Genomic DNA, 18,291 nt, shown 5'->3' on the forward strand with positions numbered 1-18,291 from the left:
TGGTAATATGTGATATGAGGTGTCAAAGGGAGCAGATGCATCTCCGAAAATACCTTATCGAACGACCCTTCTTTCGTGTTAGAGAAGAATATAGAACGTAGCGGTAGTCCCAATAAGAAAAAACGATATGAATCTGTGTATCTTTCTTCACCAACTGCTGTACAGTACTGGAAACCATAGTTGTACCTATACACAGGGCCGTTTGAGACTTTTTTGAGGCCCTGTCCTGACTTTAAGAATGAGTCCCTTCCAAATGACAAAACAAAATTTTAAAATATTTAAAATAACATAATATCATAAACAAAATTAGACTACTACAACTGGAAAATTGTTTTTTTTAAGTAGTTAGACTTAAATATGACTTAAATAATGGTAAAAATAATAGTAAAAATTAAAGAGATATTAATATTATATTATATTTAAATAATGGTAAAAATAATGATAAAAATTAAAGAGACTTAAATTAGTGTTTAAATAAAATAATAGTAAAACTTAAAAAGATATTAATATTATATTATATTTGTCATTAGTATACCAAAAGATAGAAAGAAGTAGTAATAGATTGAGGCCCTAAATTTTCATGGGCCCTGTGCTGTTGCACTTGTTGCACTCCCTCAAAACCGGCCCTGCCTATACAGAGAATATACGAAGCTGTAATATTCCAAAATCTTTACGTGATTTTTGGGAAAGAAGGCCAAATCGTGATGTAAGTATTCATCTTCTCCATCTAAAGTATATATTCAAAAGCATGCAAAACATACCACTGAAGTTGTTGGGGTCTTGGGGATGATTATGAATATGTAGTCTTACCATTTTCATATGTACACATATAAGGCAGGTGGTAAGCTGGGTTTGCAGCACCCAACTGAAGGATGAAACAAGGCTGAGCGACGTAGAGGACAGCAAGTGATAAAATCATCAACTGGAGACTTAAAAGTAAGAGTACAGCAAGCTAATCATACTCCTGCCTCCTGGACTTCTTTATATTGCTTATCTGCAGCATGCACTTGACAACACACGTATTTTATTATATAATTGCACTATAGCTGAAATGGATTATGTGACCCATACTACATCTGGAGCTTGCCTAGCTCTCCATCTGTCCTCTGTCTCACACTCTCCCTCTCTTGGTCACGGGCGGATCCAGGGGGTCACCACGGGTTAGTTCTTGGCTAATCTTCAAAACAGAATTTATTTTAGGGTTGAGTTTAAAATAAGTGCTTCTTACTTAAAATAAATAAGTTGAGTAGATATTAGAAGCAAATTAAGACTTATAAGTGATTAAAGTGCCCCAGTAGAAGTTACTCCCTCCGTCCACCAGGTTCTTTACGTTACTTTTTAGCACGCATTTTAAGACCTCTATAAAGTATGGTTCCATAATGTCTTTTTTTTTTGAAAAAAATCCTAAAAAAAAGTTTGACGCTTAAACTTTTATTCAAAAAAAAATAAATTAAAAAAACATTATTGAACTATACTTTATAAGAGCCTCAAAATGCGTGCAAACAGTGAGCGTAAGCTTCCTGGTGGGACGGAGGGAGTACTTTTTAAGGAGTGATTTGGCAAATCTGAACTGAAAAGATGTAATTGTTTATTTTATTTGAATGATGTGAGTTGATAAGTTATCTGAATCCAAAATCAATAATATCATTTGACAAATATTTTTTGAAATATCTGAATGAGATTGATTTACACTTTTATCTTGTTAAATAAATAAAGTGTCTACATAAAATATTTCTGTAATCTAATAAATATCGTATTTAAAAATATTATTGAATTTAATTAATTTTGAGTTAATAAAAAACTAAACTAAATTAAACTATAATTTTTTTTGCTAGGATCAGAATATTTACCTAAATTAACATCTGATATTATAATATACCCAAAATTTCAAATTTTATGCTAATCTCCATGTTTTACAAATTTTTGATGTTAATATTAGTGGATTAGTTTTAAATATAATAATGATCTTTTTGTAAGTATACATTATTGTGAATTGCTATTTGCTTATGTTGCAAGGTTGTGTAAGCAAAAAGTTGCAGCTGCACCGCTGGCTGTGATTTTATAACTGCACGCTTAAGCAGTATCTGATTCATGCTGCCTACTTTGAGAATTAGACCCAAATAAAATGAACATCTGATGTAGGTCTGTCAATGGATCGGGTTTGGATCGGATCGATCTAAATCCATATCCATATCCATTTAATTTAACGGATTTGGATTCGAATCGGATCAGGATCGGATTTTTTTTAACCCAATCCATATCCATATCCATTCGGATCACGGATTTCGGATCGGATATCCAATCCATTTACTTACTACTTATATATATTTCTTATAAGACTTTAACATTACCTAAAATACAAATAAAACCGGTAAATAACAATGTTAAAATTTAAATTACAAAGTCAAACATTACATCTCAAATCTCAAAACAAATTACAAACTAAACTGTTTATAAATAAAATTTAAAAGGATCCGTAAGTTTTCAAACCAGTGACTCCAAGACCCAGGTCACTAAATATACTAGATGACTAGCAAAGACTGGGCCTGTGAATTTGTAGTTGGTCTTATATTCAAATAATCAGTTTGTAATGTATGTTGTGATTTGTAAAGACTATAATGTATAATATATATATATATATATATATATATATATATATATATATATATATTAAATATATATTTAACCGGATCGGGTTATAAACGGATCGGATCACACTAAATCCATATCCGGTCCATTTATTATCGGATTTTTTTTAATCGGATCGAATTTAGGATCAGATTTTTTTTTTACCAAATCCTTATCCGCTAAAATGACCTCGGATCGGTTCGGGTCGGATCGGATTTTCGCTCCATTGACAGGCCTAATATGGTGCGGTTAGGAGATCGCTCATTCAGCACTGGTAATAGCATTCACATCCGGCCCCTAATCCCCAACTCCAAAAACTTACTAAAAATAGTAATCACTCAAAAATCTTTACAAATTTTAAAAGTTTCTTCCATCCCATTCCCCATATTCAATCTCTATACTCGTAAAAGTATAAGATAAGACTTGATATTTAATAAAATAATAATGGAATGATTATGAAATGGAGGATGAATAGTGTATGAGGGATGAATAGTGAAACCCCAAATATGAGGATTTATTTTTAGTCCCCAAAACCAAACTCTATTTTGGGGTTGCGGATGTAGACAATATTTTTACAAAAGTTAGTAGATTTTTTTTAAATTATGATTTGGGGTTTCAAATGTGAATGCTCTAAGATTCAAACAAATGACCCTTAAATCTTAGATATTTCAAAATCCTAACTGAATCGCTCACTTCGGATTTTTTCAGATGAACCACAGTCCAAAGCCTTGGATAAAAGAGAGGAGCTAACACTTGGGTCTGGAACTCTTGTGTCATAGATGTAAATAACTATTTTTTTTTTGAAGAAAAAAAAACCTATTACCCGATACGTATCTTTTAAAGTCTAAAGCATAAATTAGCGAGTTCTTAATTACTTTTATTTATTGTGTGAAAATCTCATACCAGTCCTTTATAACAAGAGCGACAGTTGTACACAAGTGCAAATCTGGGGTGGAGCTTCCCTGCATGTATATGCAGTACACACATATTCAAATTGTTGCATTATGTACTCAACCATAACTTTCAATTGGCTATAATAGAGTGAAAAAAGTTTTCAGTTGGCAAAAACCTCCAACAAAACTACCGAAACGCATGCACTCATCTTCTCTATCTAACTTGCTCCTGCTCTCTCCCTCTCTAAAGTCTTTCAACTCCATGCCCACATTCTCAAATCAGACCTCCAAGTAATCCCTCTCATTTCCCCCAACTTAATCAACTTCTACTCCAAAACGCAGCTTCGCCTCAACCAAGGTTTTTCAAGAATCGCCTGTGAAATCATCAATTACGTGAAGCCTGTTGGGCCATAGTCCAGACTCCAGAGCCCCCCAGGAAATGAGATATAATTAGGGAATGAAGACAACTAGAGAAGGGGTTGGCCATATTGAGAAGAGAGGACATTGTAGTAGTAGAAGGTTAAGAGTGAGAAGACATTCCCACTCTTATCCCACCCAACAGAGCCCATGAGGGTTAATTCATGATTGTGTAAATTTAGTAAATCACTAAGGGGCAATTCCCTTGTGAGTTGCAACACTGATCGATCTTTCTAATAATTTAGCTTTAGAGGGCCACACATATTAGTTAAAGTAAAGAATAGTAAAATTTAGTTAAATGTATAATAATTTCATTCCTTTCACTATTCCATTCTTATCACCCTTAACTAGAGTTCAAACCCTGAAGCAACGCTTCATTCGTTATTATATCTATTTTTCATTCCTTATTATATTTGTTTTCTAACCCAAATCTTATCACATAAAATTTGCAGTCACTCATTTTATTCAAAGTTCTCCCTCATGCACTATACTATTTTCTTTTACTTATACTCATTCCATTCGATTCGATTCCATTCCATTCACCCCAACCAAACACAGCGCTAATATCCTGAATATCACGATTGAAAAAATGTACCCGAATACTATTTATTAACGCTACATAAAGTAGCGTTTGGGATATTCATCAAAACACTGCATCGTTCGTTTAACCTTCCGTTGAGATTAAAATAACAGAAGGCATTTTATGTAGCGTTTTGTTAGGATTGGAAAGAGCAGAACAATATATCGTGTAGCATTTTGCTAGGATTAAGCTACATAATCTACCGTCTTCATCTCAAATTGAAAATGCTAAATTGTTCGACGTTAATAACCTGTATTTGAGATCGTTTTTCACAACTCTTTTATTTCGCACATTATTTCCAAATTTTGTGAGATCCAAGTCCATTTTCAAAACTTGGTATACATCTCGCGCGCATGAGATTTCGAATTCGTTTAACTTGTAATTATAGACAGTTAAACCTCTTTAAAATAATAACGCTGGCACCAAAAAAAAAATTACTTTATCGAGTTTATTATTTTATTGAGAGTAAACATACACTATTTACATTATGTTGGGATTAAAAAAAATATTACCTTTAATGAGGAAATTACTTTAGCAATTATTATTTAATCGAGTTGTATTAATCGGGGTTCAACCGTAAATTTTGAGCGTCTAAACAAAATTAAGTGCCCATTTTGTGTGGCATGACTGCATGAGAGAAATTTTACGAAAAATGCTTCTGGAAACAACTAGTATAAAATATCTCCGGCACCACCCTTCCAAAGTATCTCTACTTTTCCTGAAAAGCCAGCACAAAGGTGCGAAGATCCAAGCAAAAAACCGGCATTATTTTTAAAAAAAAAAAATACTCCATCCGTCTCAATTTATACGTCCTTTTGAAAAAAAACAATATATATTAAAAAAATAGTTGGTTAGATATAATTTTATCTCATGTATCATTTATTAGTACATTGATAAAGGAGAATAGAGTTAAGTTTCAAAAAAATCACAATAAATATAGAAATTTAGTGCATTGAGAAATGAGAATAATATTGAGTTTCAAAAAAGTCATAATTAATATAGAGATAAATTTGTATTGAAAGAAGAGAGGGGCAAGTATATTTGGACAAAATTTTTTCTCAAAAAGAGACTTATAAAATGAGACGGAGGGAGTACTTTATCCCACTCATATAAAACAAATTATTATTTAATACGTATTTTATGATTTTGAATATATTTTATAACTTTCTTTTTAAAAAATTTATGAATAAAAATTTGAATATTAAATTTTATTTAAGAAATATATCAAACTAACTTATGGAACTATATATTGATTGAGTGTCAGAAATATTCATGTTTACTGGTGTGCGCGTATAAGCACGTGGTAAGTGCATAATTTTATAAATTTGATTATTTTTACTGGTCTCATACTTGACCCATACTTTAACGATTTTTCTAGTGTGTGCCCATAGACACATAATAAGCATAAAATTTGAAAGTTTTTCTATATTTTGATTGGCTTACACTCTTTTAATAATGATAATAATGATGGCCCCTTTGCATTCACACCAACCACCAATGAAAACATACCAAATTTATGAGTTTCAAACCCATAGGCACATAGTAGACAAACTCATACTTTAATAATGATGAATCCTCTGTTATAGAGTAACTTATACCATTACTACAACTAAAATTTCTCACACACGCTACACAAACCCTTAGTGTTATTGTCAATTTAATGATACTAGTAAGCAAATTCACCGCCCTGTTGATATACTGTAGCAGTTATCTCTGTTCATATCAATCGCCAAATTTTAATCTCAAACAAACCGACCATGTTAAAAACATATAATAAGTTGATATTTTTCGTTATCATCACCGGAGTTGGCTAGGGCGAGCTGAACGACACAAAAATGGGGAGAAAGAAGCTAGAAATCAAGCGAATCGAAGATAAGTGCAATCGACAAGTCACTTTCTCCAAGCGAAGAACTGGATTGCTCAAGAAAGCTAAACAGCTTTCTATTCTCTGTGACGCCCAAATCGGTGTTATTATTCGCTCCAACCGCGGCAAACTCTACGAATTCTCCCACGCCACCAGGTTATTTTCATCATCCTCTCTCTGTTTTAACAGTTTTTACTTTATTTTTCGTTCGAATTTTGTGTTTATATTTGCGCCTAGTTGATTCCAACGTACTGTTTTTCGATGTATTGAGTTGAATTGTTCCATTGTGTATATATATGTTATATATGTTGGTAGACCTGCATGGAGTTTTTTCAGATTTGATATATCATTTCTGTTAGGTCGTACTTGGCGCGATGTTCGAGTTTCCGCTCGTTTATCGGTTAGGTCAAGGATTTATATGTTTATGGATTCCATTTGAATTCCTTCGCTTAACATATTCATTGTACTTCTAAGTTGATGTTATTCATGGAGGATGAAGTACTCTGTATGATTGTACTTTGAATTGACACTTTGTAGGATATAAGATACTCTTATTGTATGTATAAATTGACATTTTGTAGTGTAGGATTATATACTTACTACTATTAACATAGAAATATATCAATTTGATCAAGTATTGACATGGGACCACTACTCCGAGCAATTTTTAGACTATGTGCCTGTTCGGCTGCCAAGACTTTTGTTTTTTACTTTTCTTGACCTGTTTGTATGAAAAGTCTGAAGTACCTATAAAAAACTGAGAATACTAACTTTTGTTTCAGGACTTTTACTTCTTTCACAAACAATTTAATCACTTATAAATCTTAATTTACTTCTCACCTCTAATTCACTTCTTTACTTAAGATAAAGAGCAATTTTTTTTCTGTTCAACCAAACGTCCCGTATATCAGAAAGTTGAAAGTTACTCGAGGCTATTCGATTGTGCCGTTTGGATTGGACCGATTCAAGTGTTTAGCCAAAGTATCAGATTGTACCACAAAACCCAATTTGAGTTGCTCTTGTTTAACCCGTTTATTTCAAGGTGCTTGACCAACGTAATTAGCTTTCCAAGGGCTTAAAACAATCCACACATGTGTTCATTTTATTTTTTTTGAGAAAGATATGTGTTCATTTCTTTAACCAATGATAATGAGTGATATTAAGCGCTTGATTGGCTACCCAGAAGCGGGATTTTTATAGTAAGAAGGTGAATTTTGATTTTCCTGGACCATTTATATGAAAAAACAATAGTACTTTGAAGAAGATTCAAAGGGAGAAGTAAAAAGTTGAATTCCATTCAATTTTTCCAGTAACACTCTTGCTTCTTTCGATTACCGATCATTCTAACTAAAATTATACAAATATTATTACCAATCATTCTAAAAAATATTATCTAAACACCTAAAGTAACTTACTGGTCACATTAAACCATAATCTTGTAATCCACTTAGTCAAACAGTTCCATAATGGTGGCTTACTTTTGTTTTCAATAATCACTTACTTTTCTAAACTATTTTAAGTTATTTCTTGTTGAGAATATTTTTTTTCTCGAAGACTCTATTACAGCTTTCAATTTATATTTCAATTATATGTTTATATTTTCATAATGTGATTGTGTACCAAATTTTCTATTCTAACTATCAATATGTTCCAATTATATGTTTATATATTCCTATTTCGTAATATGATTGTGTTTCAAATCTGATACCTACAAGTTTCATACAAAATAGTTAAATACACGGTAATTAAACTAAAATCAATAAATATATCAAAATGCCTTATAAAACTGTGGAAGTTACTTACTTCCAGCGTCCCAACAGGTTGTTTACTTTGTAATGTTTGAACGCATTTTGAGACTCGTATAAAGTATAGTTTCATAAAGTTTTATAATTTTTTATTTTTAAATAAAAATTTAAGCATCAAGCTTTTATTTAGGGAAATTTTTTTTTGGAAAAAATATTGTACTTTATACTTTATAAAAATCTCAAAATGCGTCCAAAAAAATAACCTAAAGAAACTGTTGGGGACAGAGGAAGTAACATTTTGTTTGAACATAAAAAATATGTGAGAAAGCGAAGATACTTTTGTTTAGAAGCATTTAGGACATATATTTTTATCTTAAATATTTTTCATTTAAAATCTTATTTATAGTTGCAGCATAATTTAATTATATATCCAAATTTTTCATCAAACGATAAATTCATTCTACAATTAGTTTATTTGACCCAAAGTACAAGTATAAAACAAAATATATAAGTTATTAATATTAAAATTTCATAACATACAACTTTAACAAAAACATTAAAGAGCTTAGTATTATTAAAACTGTCTGAGTTACCAGCAAGTGTATATTGTTTTGCTATATACAAAAGAATGATAATAATGTTGCTAAGACTTATGATTTTGTGCTGTAACAAGATTATTTTATAAAATGAGATAGTTTTGTAATAAGAAACTTACAAAAAATGATCTTCAAATATCAATGATTTTTTATGACATACTGTGGGACATGATGATTTACATTTGTTCACTTAGTAATTATGATGATTCAAAACAAGTTTCATTCCTCTCCTTATTTCCATTTACTCATAAAAGGTCAAAGAGTTGACCGTATATATTATTAGTCATTGTGAAATATTCGGCGTCAAGGACATTTGGAATTCCATCCACGAATTGGAATTATGATACATATAGATATAAATGGTCTAGGTTTTCGGTATTCACTTTATTTTTGAACGAGAGAGACCCTCCTTTTTCTGTTAGGATTGCAAATCCCGTATTTTACATATCGTCCTTTATTTATGATATTAGAAATTAGGACATCTTTATGTTTATTTTCATAGATGACATTATTAGTAATAGCTTGTCTTATATCTTGTAATGTTTAGTACAAAATAATTATAAAAATAAAGGAATTATGACGTTCAACAATTCATAGTGAACATAAATCAAATCCAGATAAGTTTAATTAATTTCATATTATTTACGAAATAAAACAAACTTCATGTAAGACATAATCACATATAAGCATTAAATTATCCAAATTGTAAATTTATATACAGTATTTCGACCATAACCATTTTTAGAAGTATAAATAACTCTATCACACAAAGTCCTTAATGACTTGAAGACACTAATGACTTCTGTTATGATGAACAAGTTCCTTGTCTATTGTCATTCATTCATATCTTACAAAAGGCTTTTAAGAACCAGTGAATAGAGACTAAGGCCCTTGTTTAACACTTTCAAAACCTTTATATAATTTTTAAATTATATATTACAGATATGATGAATCTTTCAAATTTGATACTCAAATTGGTTTTCTTTAAAATTGATCGAAATAAACACATAATAATAAATAATAATAGCGCTCCAATCTTGAATCAAATGAAAAATGACAGATAATTTTATTAAAAATTACTAGGTCATTTTAAGTTGGGTCATAGTGTCATGATAAACGAAAATTGTTGTAAAATTGCTATTAAGATGTCAGTAGATGTCTTCGTTTTTCGTAATACTATTCCCACATAGACAACTACTCTAATTATAGTAACACGAACAAAGTCGTGTCTTCATTCCAAATGGCCTCGAAACATGACCACCACACAATCATTCACACACATTCTACCATAGAAACAAAAGGAAAGAATAATAAAATCCACTAGTAAATACCATAAAAAAAAAGGATATTTATATGTATGCGTGTGTAACGCCCTTACATAAAAGATAATAATAAAAACACTATAATAATAATTCATATATCTTAAAGGGATGGTTATGATTAAAATCAACTAAGTTTGATATATAAGATCCTACATCAAATCTCATCTTTATAAGTGAAATGTTACGAGATCATGTATAGATTCCAACATAAAATTATACATACATTTTTTTTAACAATGAAATTTATACAAAATCATGTTACGACTAATCCAACTTTGTTATTAACTTCATGTTAGATTATAAAATTTTCAAAATAAGAGTCTTAACTATTTTCAAATTAGAATCTAAACGAAGTTTTAGGTTAGATTCTGTATATTCTTTACCCTTTGTTAAATTTTATGAAATACTATTATATAGAGTACTAATTGAAAATCAATATGTCTTGCTTATGTTCTACAATATTTTATATGTAAAATGTGTGAGTGTATGTATTCAATTAATATTCCATATATGACATATAATAATATTTTGTATGTAGAACATGTCGCAAGATATATAACTCTCCGGTTAGTGCTTCATTTAAAGTATTTTAAATTATAATAATTGTCAAGTAATTTTACTAATACAAAGAATATCATACTTACCTTGAAAATAATGAAATAGTTATATTTGAGAAGCATTTGAAAACACAACTAACAAAGTAAAATTTTGATAAGAATATGTGTGCGGGATTTTGGGGTGTTTCGAAGCCTTGCTCCCGATATCGTCGAGCTTAGGGTTTGGGAAAAACTTTAAACGCAGATATCTTTCCCATAAATGATAAATATTTTGCCCCCGGGTTGAAAATGTGAGAGAAGAAAAAAGATAAGAAAAGAAAATTCTAATATTTTCACATTGTCATTTCCACGTTATCGTGCTACTTAGATTTTTCGGAGTTTCAAAAAGAATAAAAAAGGTGGAAAAGTAAAATTCATAATATTTTGTAATTTAAAGTCTGTTTCTATTTGGGAATGATTAAGAGAGATAAGCTCACAAATTGTATATAAAATAAAATTTCTCTCAATCAAAAAATCTTCAACGCACATCATTGAAAAGGGGTTAATTATCAACTAGGTCACTTTTTACACTAGAAAATATCAAAACCGGATCACTCGAAAATTTTTGGTCTCATTTGAATCATTAAAGTCATAAAATGTATCAAGTAGATACCTCTAATATTTTTTCGAGAAGAAAACTTTATTTTTCATTGAGTTCCACACATTTTTCTTGGCTGCTAGTATAATCAAATGATGAAAGTTTATGAATTCTAGTATTTATGATAATATATTGAGATTTTAAGAAATTTATTTATTATTTATTTGATATAAATTAAACAAAATAATTTTAAAATTAAAAATAAATAGTAAATAAATTTTTTAAAATCTTAATATATTATCATAAATACTAGAATTCATAACCTTTCATTTGATTATACTAACAGCCAAAAAAGATGTGTGAAACTCAATGAAAAATAAAGTTTACTTCTCGAAAAGATATTAGAGGTATCTATTTGATATTTTTTATGACTTTAGTGATTCGAATTAGACCAAAAATTTCCGAGTGATCCACTTGATATTTTCTGGTGTAAAAGGTGACCTAATTGATGATTAACCCCATTGAAAAGTAATTAATTTCTCGTCTTGTATCTTTTCTTTTTCCACTTAAAACTCTCGAGCACAAAGGCCCTTGTCGTGCCCACCAAGTCTATCATTTCACCAATGAGTATCTAAATAAGAGCGATTTTATTCTACTCACTTAATCTTTCAACAGAAACAGAATAAGAAATTGGCTACGACTACAATGTAACAATGTGATTGTAGTAATAGAAAAAATAATGATGAAAAAGCATATATTTGATAGAGAATTGGGTCTTCTTATATATGCTCGTTCAGTTTGAAGATAGAAGATATCTAAAAATAGGCTTCATATATTACATGATACTAACATTTATTTAATAACGTTATTTACAGCTTGAATGAAGTTCTTCAAAAATATCATGATGTCACTGATATTGAGGATAGAGAAACCATCGGAATCTTTGAGCCTAAGGTAATAATATTCTCATGCTTCATGTTCAATATTTTTTATGACAACTTATTTTTTCATGCATTATTAGATGTACAAATAGAATACTTGCATATCATTTATATAAAATTTTCTTTTTTGTTAGAAAAGTTGAAGATTCGATTTTTTTGAAAAAACTAAAATTATTATGTATAAGTGTTTATTTTAAAATTTTGGGATGGGAGAGTATAAGTTACTTAGGATGTTGTCTTGTTAGGTTGTCCATAATCTAATTATTCAACAAAACCACCCCCGAAAGATGAAATATCTTTGAAAGATTGTTGGTTATACTTGGCCATGAACTGAACTACAATTTCCGGAGTTCTCGATGTCGATGTGAGACCGAGATGTTATATAGAATGCACTTTATTGATCTATATACCTACTGGGACGGAAATGGTGGGGGATGATTGGTGGTTACTACTAAATGATGTATTTTGTTTAGATGAATGTCATAATTAATCCAATTATACTCCATTGATACAATTTATTTGATCACACCGCCCAAAAATCTAACATGGTTTTAACCTTTTATGACCATATTGAACTTTTAATCTATAGGGGTGATGTTTTCAAGTCTAAGTGTGAAATTTATCTGATTGGTATATATAGTAGTTTAAGGTATCCTTCAACTGGAACGTTATTTAGAAAAATCTATGTTAATGCTGTGATGGTTTTTTGTGGATAGAGCTCAAAATATGCAGGGAAGCAGGCAGATGAAAATCTCTTGCCAAGAGTTCAAAGGCAAGTGCTCTCTCCTGTATGAATGTTAACCAACATGTTACTTGTGGATTGTATTGTGATACACCTTACTTAAGTCTCAATTTTGACTAGGTACCTAGCTGAGCTTGATTTCGACCAGCTCCATGTGCCTGACCTGGTGCAACTAGAGAAAGAACTAGAAAGTGCACTGGTACAAACAAAAGCAGCAAAGATCCTTGTCAATGTATGAACGTCTACCCTTTATATTTTATTTAATTGGCAGTAAACGTCTTAAATGCCTAATTCAACATTTATACATTTATCGTTTGAAAAAAAGCCAATTCTGGCCAAAATGATGAATCGTGTGTTGTCTTTGGACAACTGGAGACTACAGAATAAGTTTGTGACAATGTTATTGCTGCTGCTAGCTTCTTAGCGGTAAGAAAATAGCTCTAGTGTCTGAACGGAACAGCTTCCATGCTCATTTGTAGTCCTTAGTCAGGCCTAATACTGGTGTGGAAGTCTGTGTTAAAGTGTGATGAGGTAGTAGCCAGCTGACCCTGGTTTATAATAAAGCCTTAGATGTGTTGGAATGGTCTATATACTATTACTATATATAGTGGGGAATAGCTGCGATTGTATAAGGGGTCGTTTGGTTCATGGGTATGAGGAATCAGGTATGGGGTTTGTCCATTTCAAACTCATACCTGGTGTTTGGTTGGAAAAAATAAAATTTGAAACCCATACCTTAAACCCCCAAGGTATGGATTTTTGATTCCCAAGTCGGGAGGTGGGTATGAGATAGGGGTATCAGATTCATTCATTTTTTATTTTTTTTGTCTCTGTTTTAGTAATGAAAACATTTGATACAAAATTAAATCAATGATGCAAAAATATATAAATATAATAATTTTATTAATATTTTTAATTAATATAAATTAATAACTTATTCTTTTACAAAAATTGTATATATTGATTCCAGCACTCAACCAAACACATGATATCAGATATGATACCTCAAACTCATACCAACTTAACCCGATTCCTCATTCCAACCCCATACCACTCCTCGAACCAAACGACCCCTAATATGTATTCATGATGTTTATGGTGTTTGAGGATTTTTAAATCTGAACATATTAACATTTCTCCTTATAATTTCTCCTATCTTCTCTTTAAAATCTCTGAATTGGAGTTGTATTAGTTTTTATTCTATTTTATTCTTTGAGACAAATTCTCTTGTCCATAGTTCCATCTCCTTTGACAGTAAAGGGACAGAAGTGTACTTTGTTTATGCTAGTATGTCCTATGTTCAAAGCATGGTGATTCTCGCTTGCTCTGAAAACCTAACTACAAACGATTGCCTACATAAAACAATTTGGTTAAGAATTATGTTGACTATATGTTATTCAGCTCTCCAGTTCAAACTTAAACATTGAGCCTCCGAGACAGTTTTTCCTCTTCTGCAATAACAACGCATTATTTGCACCCAAAAAGACATGCTGATATGTTAAGACTTCTTATACCAGGATTGTGAAATCAAACTTTAAATTGGTGAGATTTCGGAGCTCATAGCATAGCAATAGTTTTTACTTCTATTTTTAGCATGTTCTTATCTAGAACAGGGCATTCCTACTTTCAAGAACTATATGATTTTCAGATACTAAGCTTAAAATATGGAAGTCCTTTAAGGTAAACAGGATACCTGAAATTCAGTAGAGACTTGTTGCGGGGTATGTTCGGTTTTTGATGCCCCCACACTGCCAGTCGGATTTGGCCACGGTACACAGACATTCAGATTCACTCCCATGTCTGCCACTCTCTTGACGAATTCTATTAACTTATATTGCGGATGATTCTTTTCTGGGTGATTAGTTCGCGAAACACCTTAATGCCCTTCAGAGATCATATGCTATACCTATACTATGAGAATCATAGTGAGTATACCTGCTGGGACCAACAGAGACTATGCCAGTGAATCGCTAAATTATTCACTAAATTGGCCTCTCTTGTTTATTCTATGGACATGTCTACTTAATTAATAGAATGATTTGAAACTAATTCTGTTCATAGTACGTATCTGTATAAGTTTATATGACTGCCTAGAGTATGTGCTTGCAAGCTCAAGATTTATAGATGCATATACTACTGTATACCATCTTGTTTTAATATGTACTAGGTCCACTATATTCATTTTATTTTCCTTATTTGGCAGACGCAGCAGATGATGAAACCAGTAACAACTCTCCAAGAAAAGGTACCCCTCGTTTAAACATTTTTATGTCAACTACTACGAGATTCGTGTTTATACTACTGTATAAAGGTTTCTTAACTATATGTCCCAACCTTCTTGTCATGCAACATATATAAGAAGCCAAAAATTGTACAGTGTCGCACCTGAACAAATTTCATTTTGTTAATTTCAAATTAGTTTACAAATTAGTAGGCTGTCTCCACTAACCTTGTGGACTTATGGTCGATCAATCATATCTTTACCAATGTCTACAGCCCTTGAACTTGGACTGCTAAAATCAATATGGAACTTCTATACTGTTGCCTACATAGACTATACATTTAACTAAAGTATAATATTAATATATTGTGTCGATGATTATTTTTAACCTGAAGTGGATTCTGTCAGATAACATTTATAACAATCGGGCTAAGTTATACTATTTTTCACTAATTCTTAAAATCTAAAAAGTTGAATATACCTATATGCAAATCAATTATTCTAAAATTTTTAAAAACTGGATATACATAAATAAACAAGATTAGCACAGACTGCAATTCTTTTTATATAATATATGTGATGTAATTTTATGTTTCAAGTAGGGTTTGATTTTTCCTGACAAAAAAAAAAGTAGGGTTTGATTTTTGAATTTATTCAGATTGCATTGTATTTCCATAGTCCCTGAACCAGAATCCTATGTTTTTGGTCTTTATACTTTCAATCTGGTTTTGTATCTATTCGGTTTTGCATTAAATTTCAAATTGTTATGTTGGATAACCAGAACCAAAATTCATTGTGTGTGGTCCTTCGATTGTCAATTTGATTTGGATATAATTTTAATTGATCAGTTCGAGGGTTTGAGTGGTGTTTACTTACTAAATTCCCAATCGAATTGACCAACTACCATTCTTATATATCAAGCATACATAGCATATGTAACAAGATCATAACGTTAACAGAAATAAGTTTAGATTGCATCTGGGAACATTTAATTCATTTCAAATGACATGATTTGAGGTGTCTTTTCAAATTTTCAGTTTTATACTAGTATTTGAATGACCGTGTTTCAAATGAATTCAAATCCAACTTTTTTTTGTGTATCCAAACATGCCATTTGATCAATTTCAGGATTCAAATGAAATCCAAGTTCCCAAACACGTCTTTAAAAAATTGTAATGACTTGTTGCTTTTGCTTACCTATGTGCAGAAAAAGTTGCTGAGAGAAGAAAATGAGCTCCTGGCGCAGCAGGTAGTACCAGCGCAAATATATTTCCTACGCATCATTTTACAGTGGAGGCGCACCATTAATGATTTTCTAACTTGTTGGCAAACAGATAGCTGCAATGGCAAAGGAAAACACAGCTGCCAAGGACAAGACCGGGGAGGCTGCAAATAATGAGACGCTCATGTTGCTTTGTTAGATCTCTGCTCAAAATGTCCGATACAACCAAAGCATTTCACAACTGTTGTTTCTAAATCCGAGCGCTTTGTTTCTCTGGTCTCTCTAATGTTTACTTGTGTGTGTTGGTTTCAATTAATAAACTGTGTAAACTGTGTGCTGTGTGTTCTGTTTTTGCATTTCTCAGAAATTACTTTCATAATCCTCCAATAGTTTTTTAAGGTTTTTTCCTTCATACTGTTTTTCCTGGAAATTTCCTTCAGTCCTGGTAGAGTGATAGTAACCTAACTAGGAAAATGCGGAGAAAATTCCAGCAAGGTTAGGCGACGTAGAGGACAGCAAAGGAGTGAGTCATGTACACGAGATAGGAAGCATGAGTACGGGTGCAGGCACGGGATGCGCAGTACAGTAATACAGGAATTCGATAAATTTAAAAATATGGAGATTCGGGTGTGGGGATTCAGCAAATGTAAATATATTTATAATACTGGCTAGCTTGTTTTCCTGCATGCACTTGACACTGCACCCACCGGTTTCTGTAAAATTGAATGGGCCACGTGATACACACGTGACATGACATCTGGAGCTTGTATAGCTCTCTCCATATGTCCTTGTTCATCGCAGACTAGGCCCGGCAATTTGACACGTAACACGCTAAAACGAAACGAAACGACACGAAAAAAATGGATATGAGTTTTGATTTTTGATACACGAAAGTACACGAATATAAAATTACACGAAAAATTTCGTGTCGTATATGAGTTTTCATTTTGGGTACACGAAATACTTGTACATATTTTTTATTATAAATATGTTATAATATATTATATATATAATTGTGTAAAATATATATATTTATATGTATATGTAAATATATATTAGAAATACATCAACAAATTTGTAGAGAATTGTATGCAAATATATATATATATATATATATATATATATATATATATATATATATATATATAGGGGAGGGTTCTGGTACAAACTTACAAACTTTTTTGTTCAACAGATATATAACTTGAGTTCAACATTTTTTTAAGATATTTTGTTGAACATCGATTAAAATTGTGTTGGAGAAGTACATAAACTAATTTTTCAATGTAAGAACTAAGTTAAACGTATTATATAACTAATATTTATCTTTCTAGACCCTACCCAAACCCCAGAGGTATAGATTAAGCATCTCTATAAAAATATTCAACACAATGATAATTAATGTTCTACACCTGATGTTGAACCCCAGTTACAAATGTGTTGAATGCACGATTTATCTGAGCGATATTTTTAAAATTGTGATGGTTTTTCAATAATTTTCAACATAGATATTTTCTATAACTAAGGATTAACAGGTTGGGAGAATAAAAAAAATTCAAAAAAAAAGTTTGTAAGTTTGTAACTTAAAAAAGTTTTTATTTGATCTTATCCCTATATATATATATATATATATATATATATATATATATATATATCATTTATATTTAGTAAAATTATACAGGAAAATATATATTAAAACTAATTTTTGATTAAAATTATATTAATATTTTTATATATAATATACACGAAAAGTACACGAAAAATACACGAACGATTCGGATCGGATACGGGTTTCAAATTAGATACACGAAATCAATAACGAACGGATACGAATTTCACTTTCGAGTACACGAAATACGAAAATATACGAAACGAAACGATTGCCACCTCTATTGCATTGCAGACTCACTCGGGTGAATTTCACCTGGTATCCTCGTAGCAGTAACGCTGTACTGATCCAGCATTTGATAACCAAAAACTTGTATTATT

At 31.1% G+C, this 18,291-nt stretch overlaps 1 protein-coding gene across 1 annotated transcript; it reads left to right on the plus strand.

The window, feature by feature from the left end:
• The first annotated feature begins 6,283 nt into the window (after positions 1-6,283).
• LOC135146736 (agamous-like MADS-box protein AGL27) lies at positions 6,284-16,717 on the plus strand. Its single transcript, XM_017360202.2, has 7 exons — positions 6,284-6,538; positions 12,055-12,133; positions 12,837-12,892; positions 12,983-13,094; positions 15,066-15,107; positions 16,291-16,332; positions 16,418-16,717. Exons 1-7 carry the CDS (start codon positions 6,354-6,356, stop codon positions 16,502-16,504), a joined length of 603 nt encoding a protein of 200 aa, XP_017215691.1. The 5' UTR covers positions 6,284-6,353; the 3' UTR covers positions 16,505-16,717.
• The last annotated feature ends 1,574 nt before the right edge of the window (positions 16,718-18,291 follow it).

Source organism: Daucus carota, chromosome 7 (genome assembly GCF_001625215.2).
Source record: "Daucus carota subsp. sativus chromosome 7, DH1 v3.0, whole genome shotgun sequence".
In the NCBI taxonomy this organism is placed as follows: domain Eukaryota; kingdom Viridiplantae; phylum Streptophyta; class Magnoliopsida; order Apiales; family Apiaceae; genus Daucus; species Daucus carota.

What these genes read in the sequence shown, in the direction of transcription:
- LOC135146736 (XM_017360202.2), top strand. Translation starts at nt 6,354, where the DNA reads ATGGGGAGAAAGAAGCTAGAAATCAAGCGAATCGAAGATAAGTGCAAT. An exon ending in CAGCAAAGATCCTTGTCAAT is followed by an intron (nt 13,095 to 15,065) that starts GTATGAACGTCT and finishes CTTATTTGGCAG; the next exon opens with ACGCAGCAGATGATGAAACC. An exon ending in TAACAACTCTCCAAGAAAAG is followed by an intron (nt 15,108 to 16,290) that starts GTACCCCTCGTT and finishes ACCTATGTGCAG; the next exon opens with AAAAAGTTGCTGAGAGAAGA.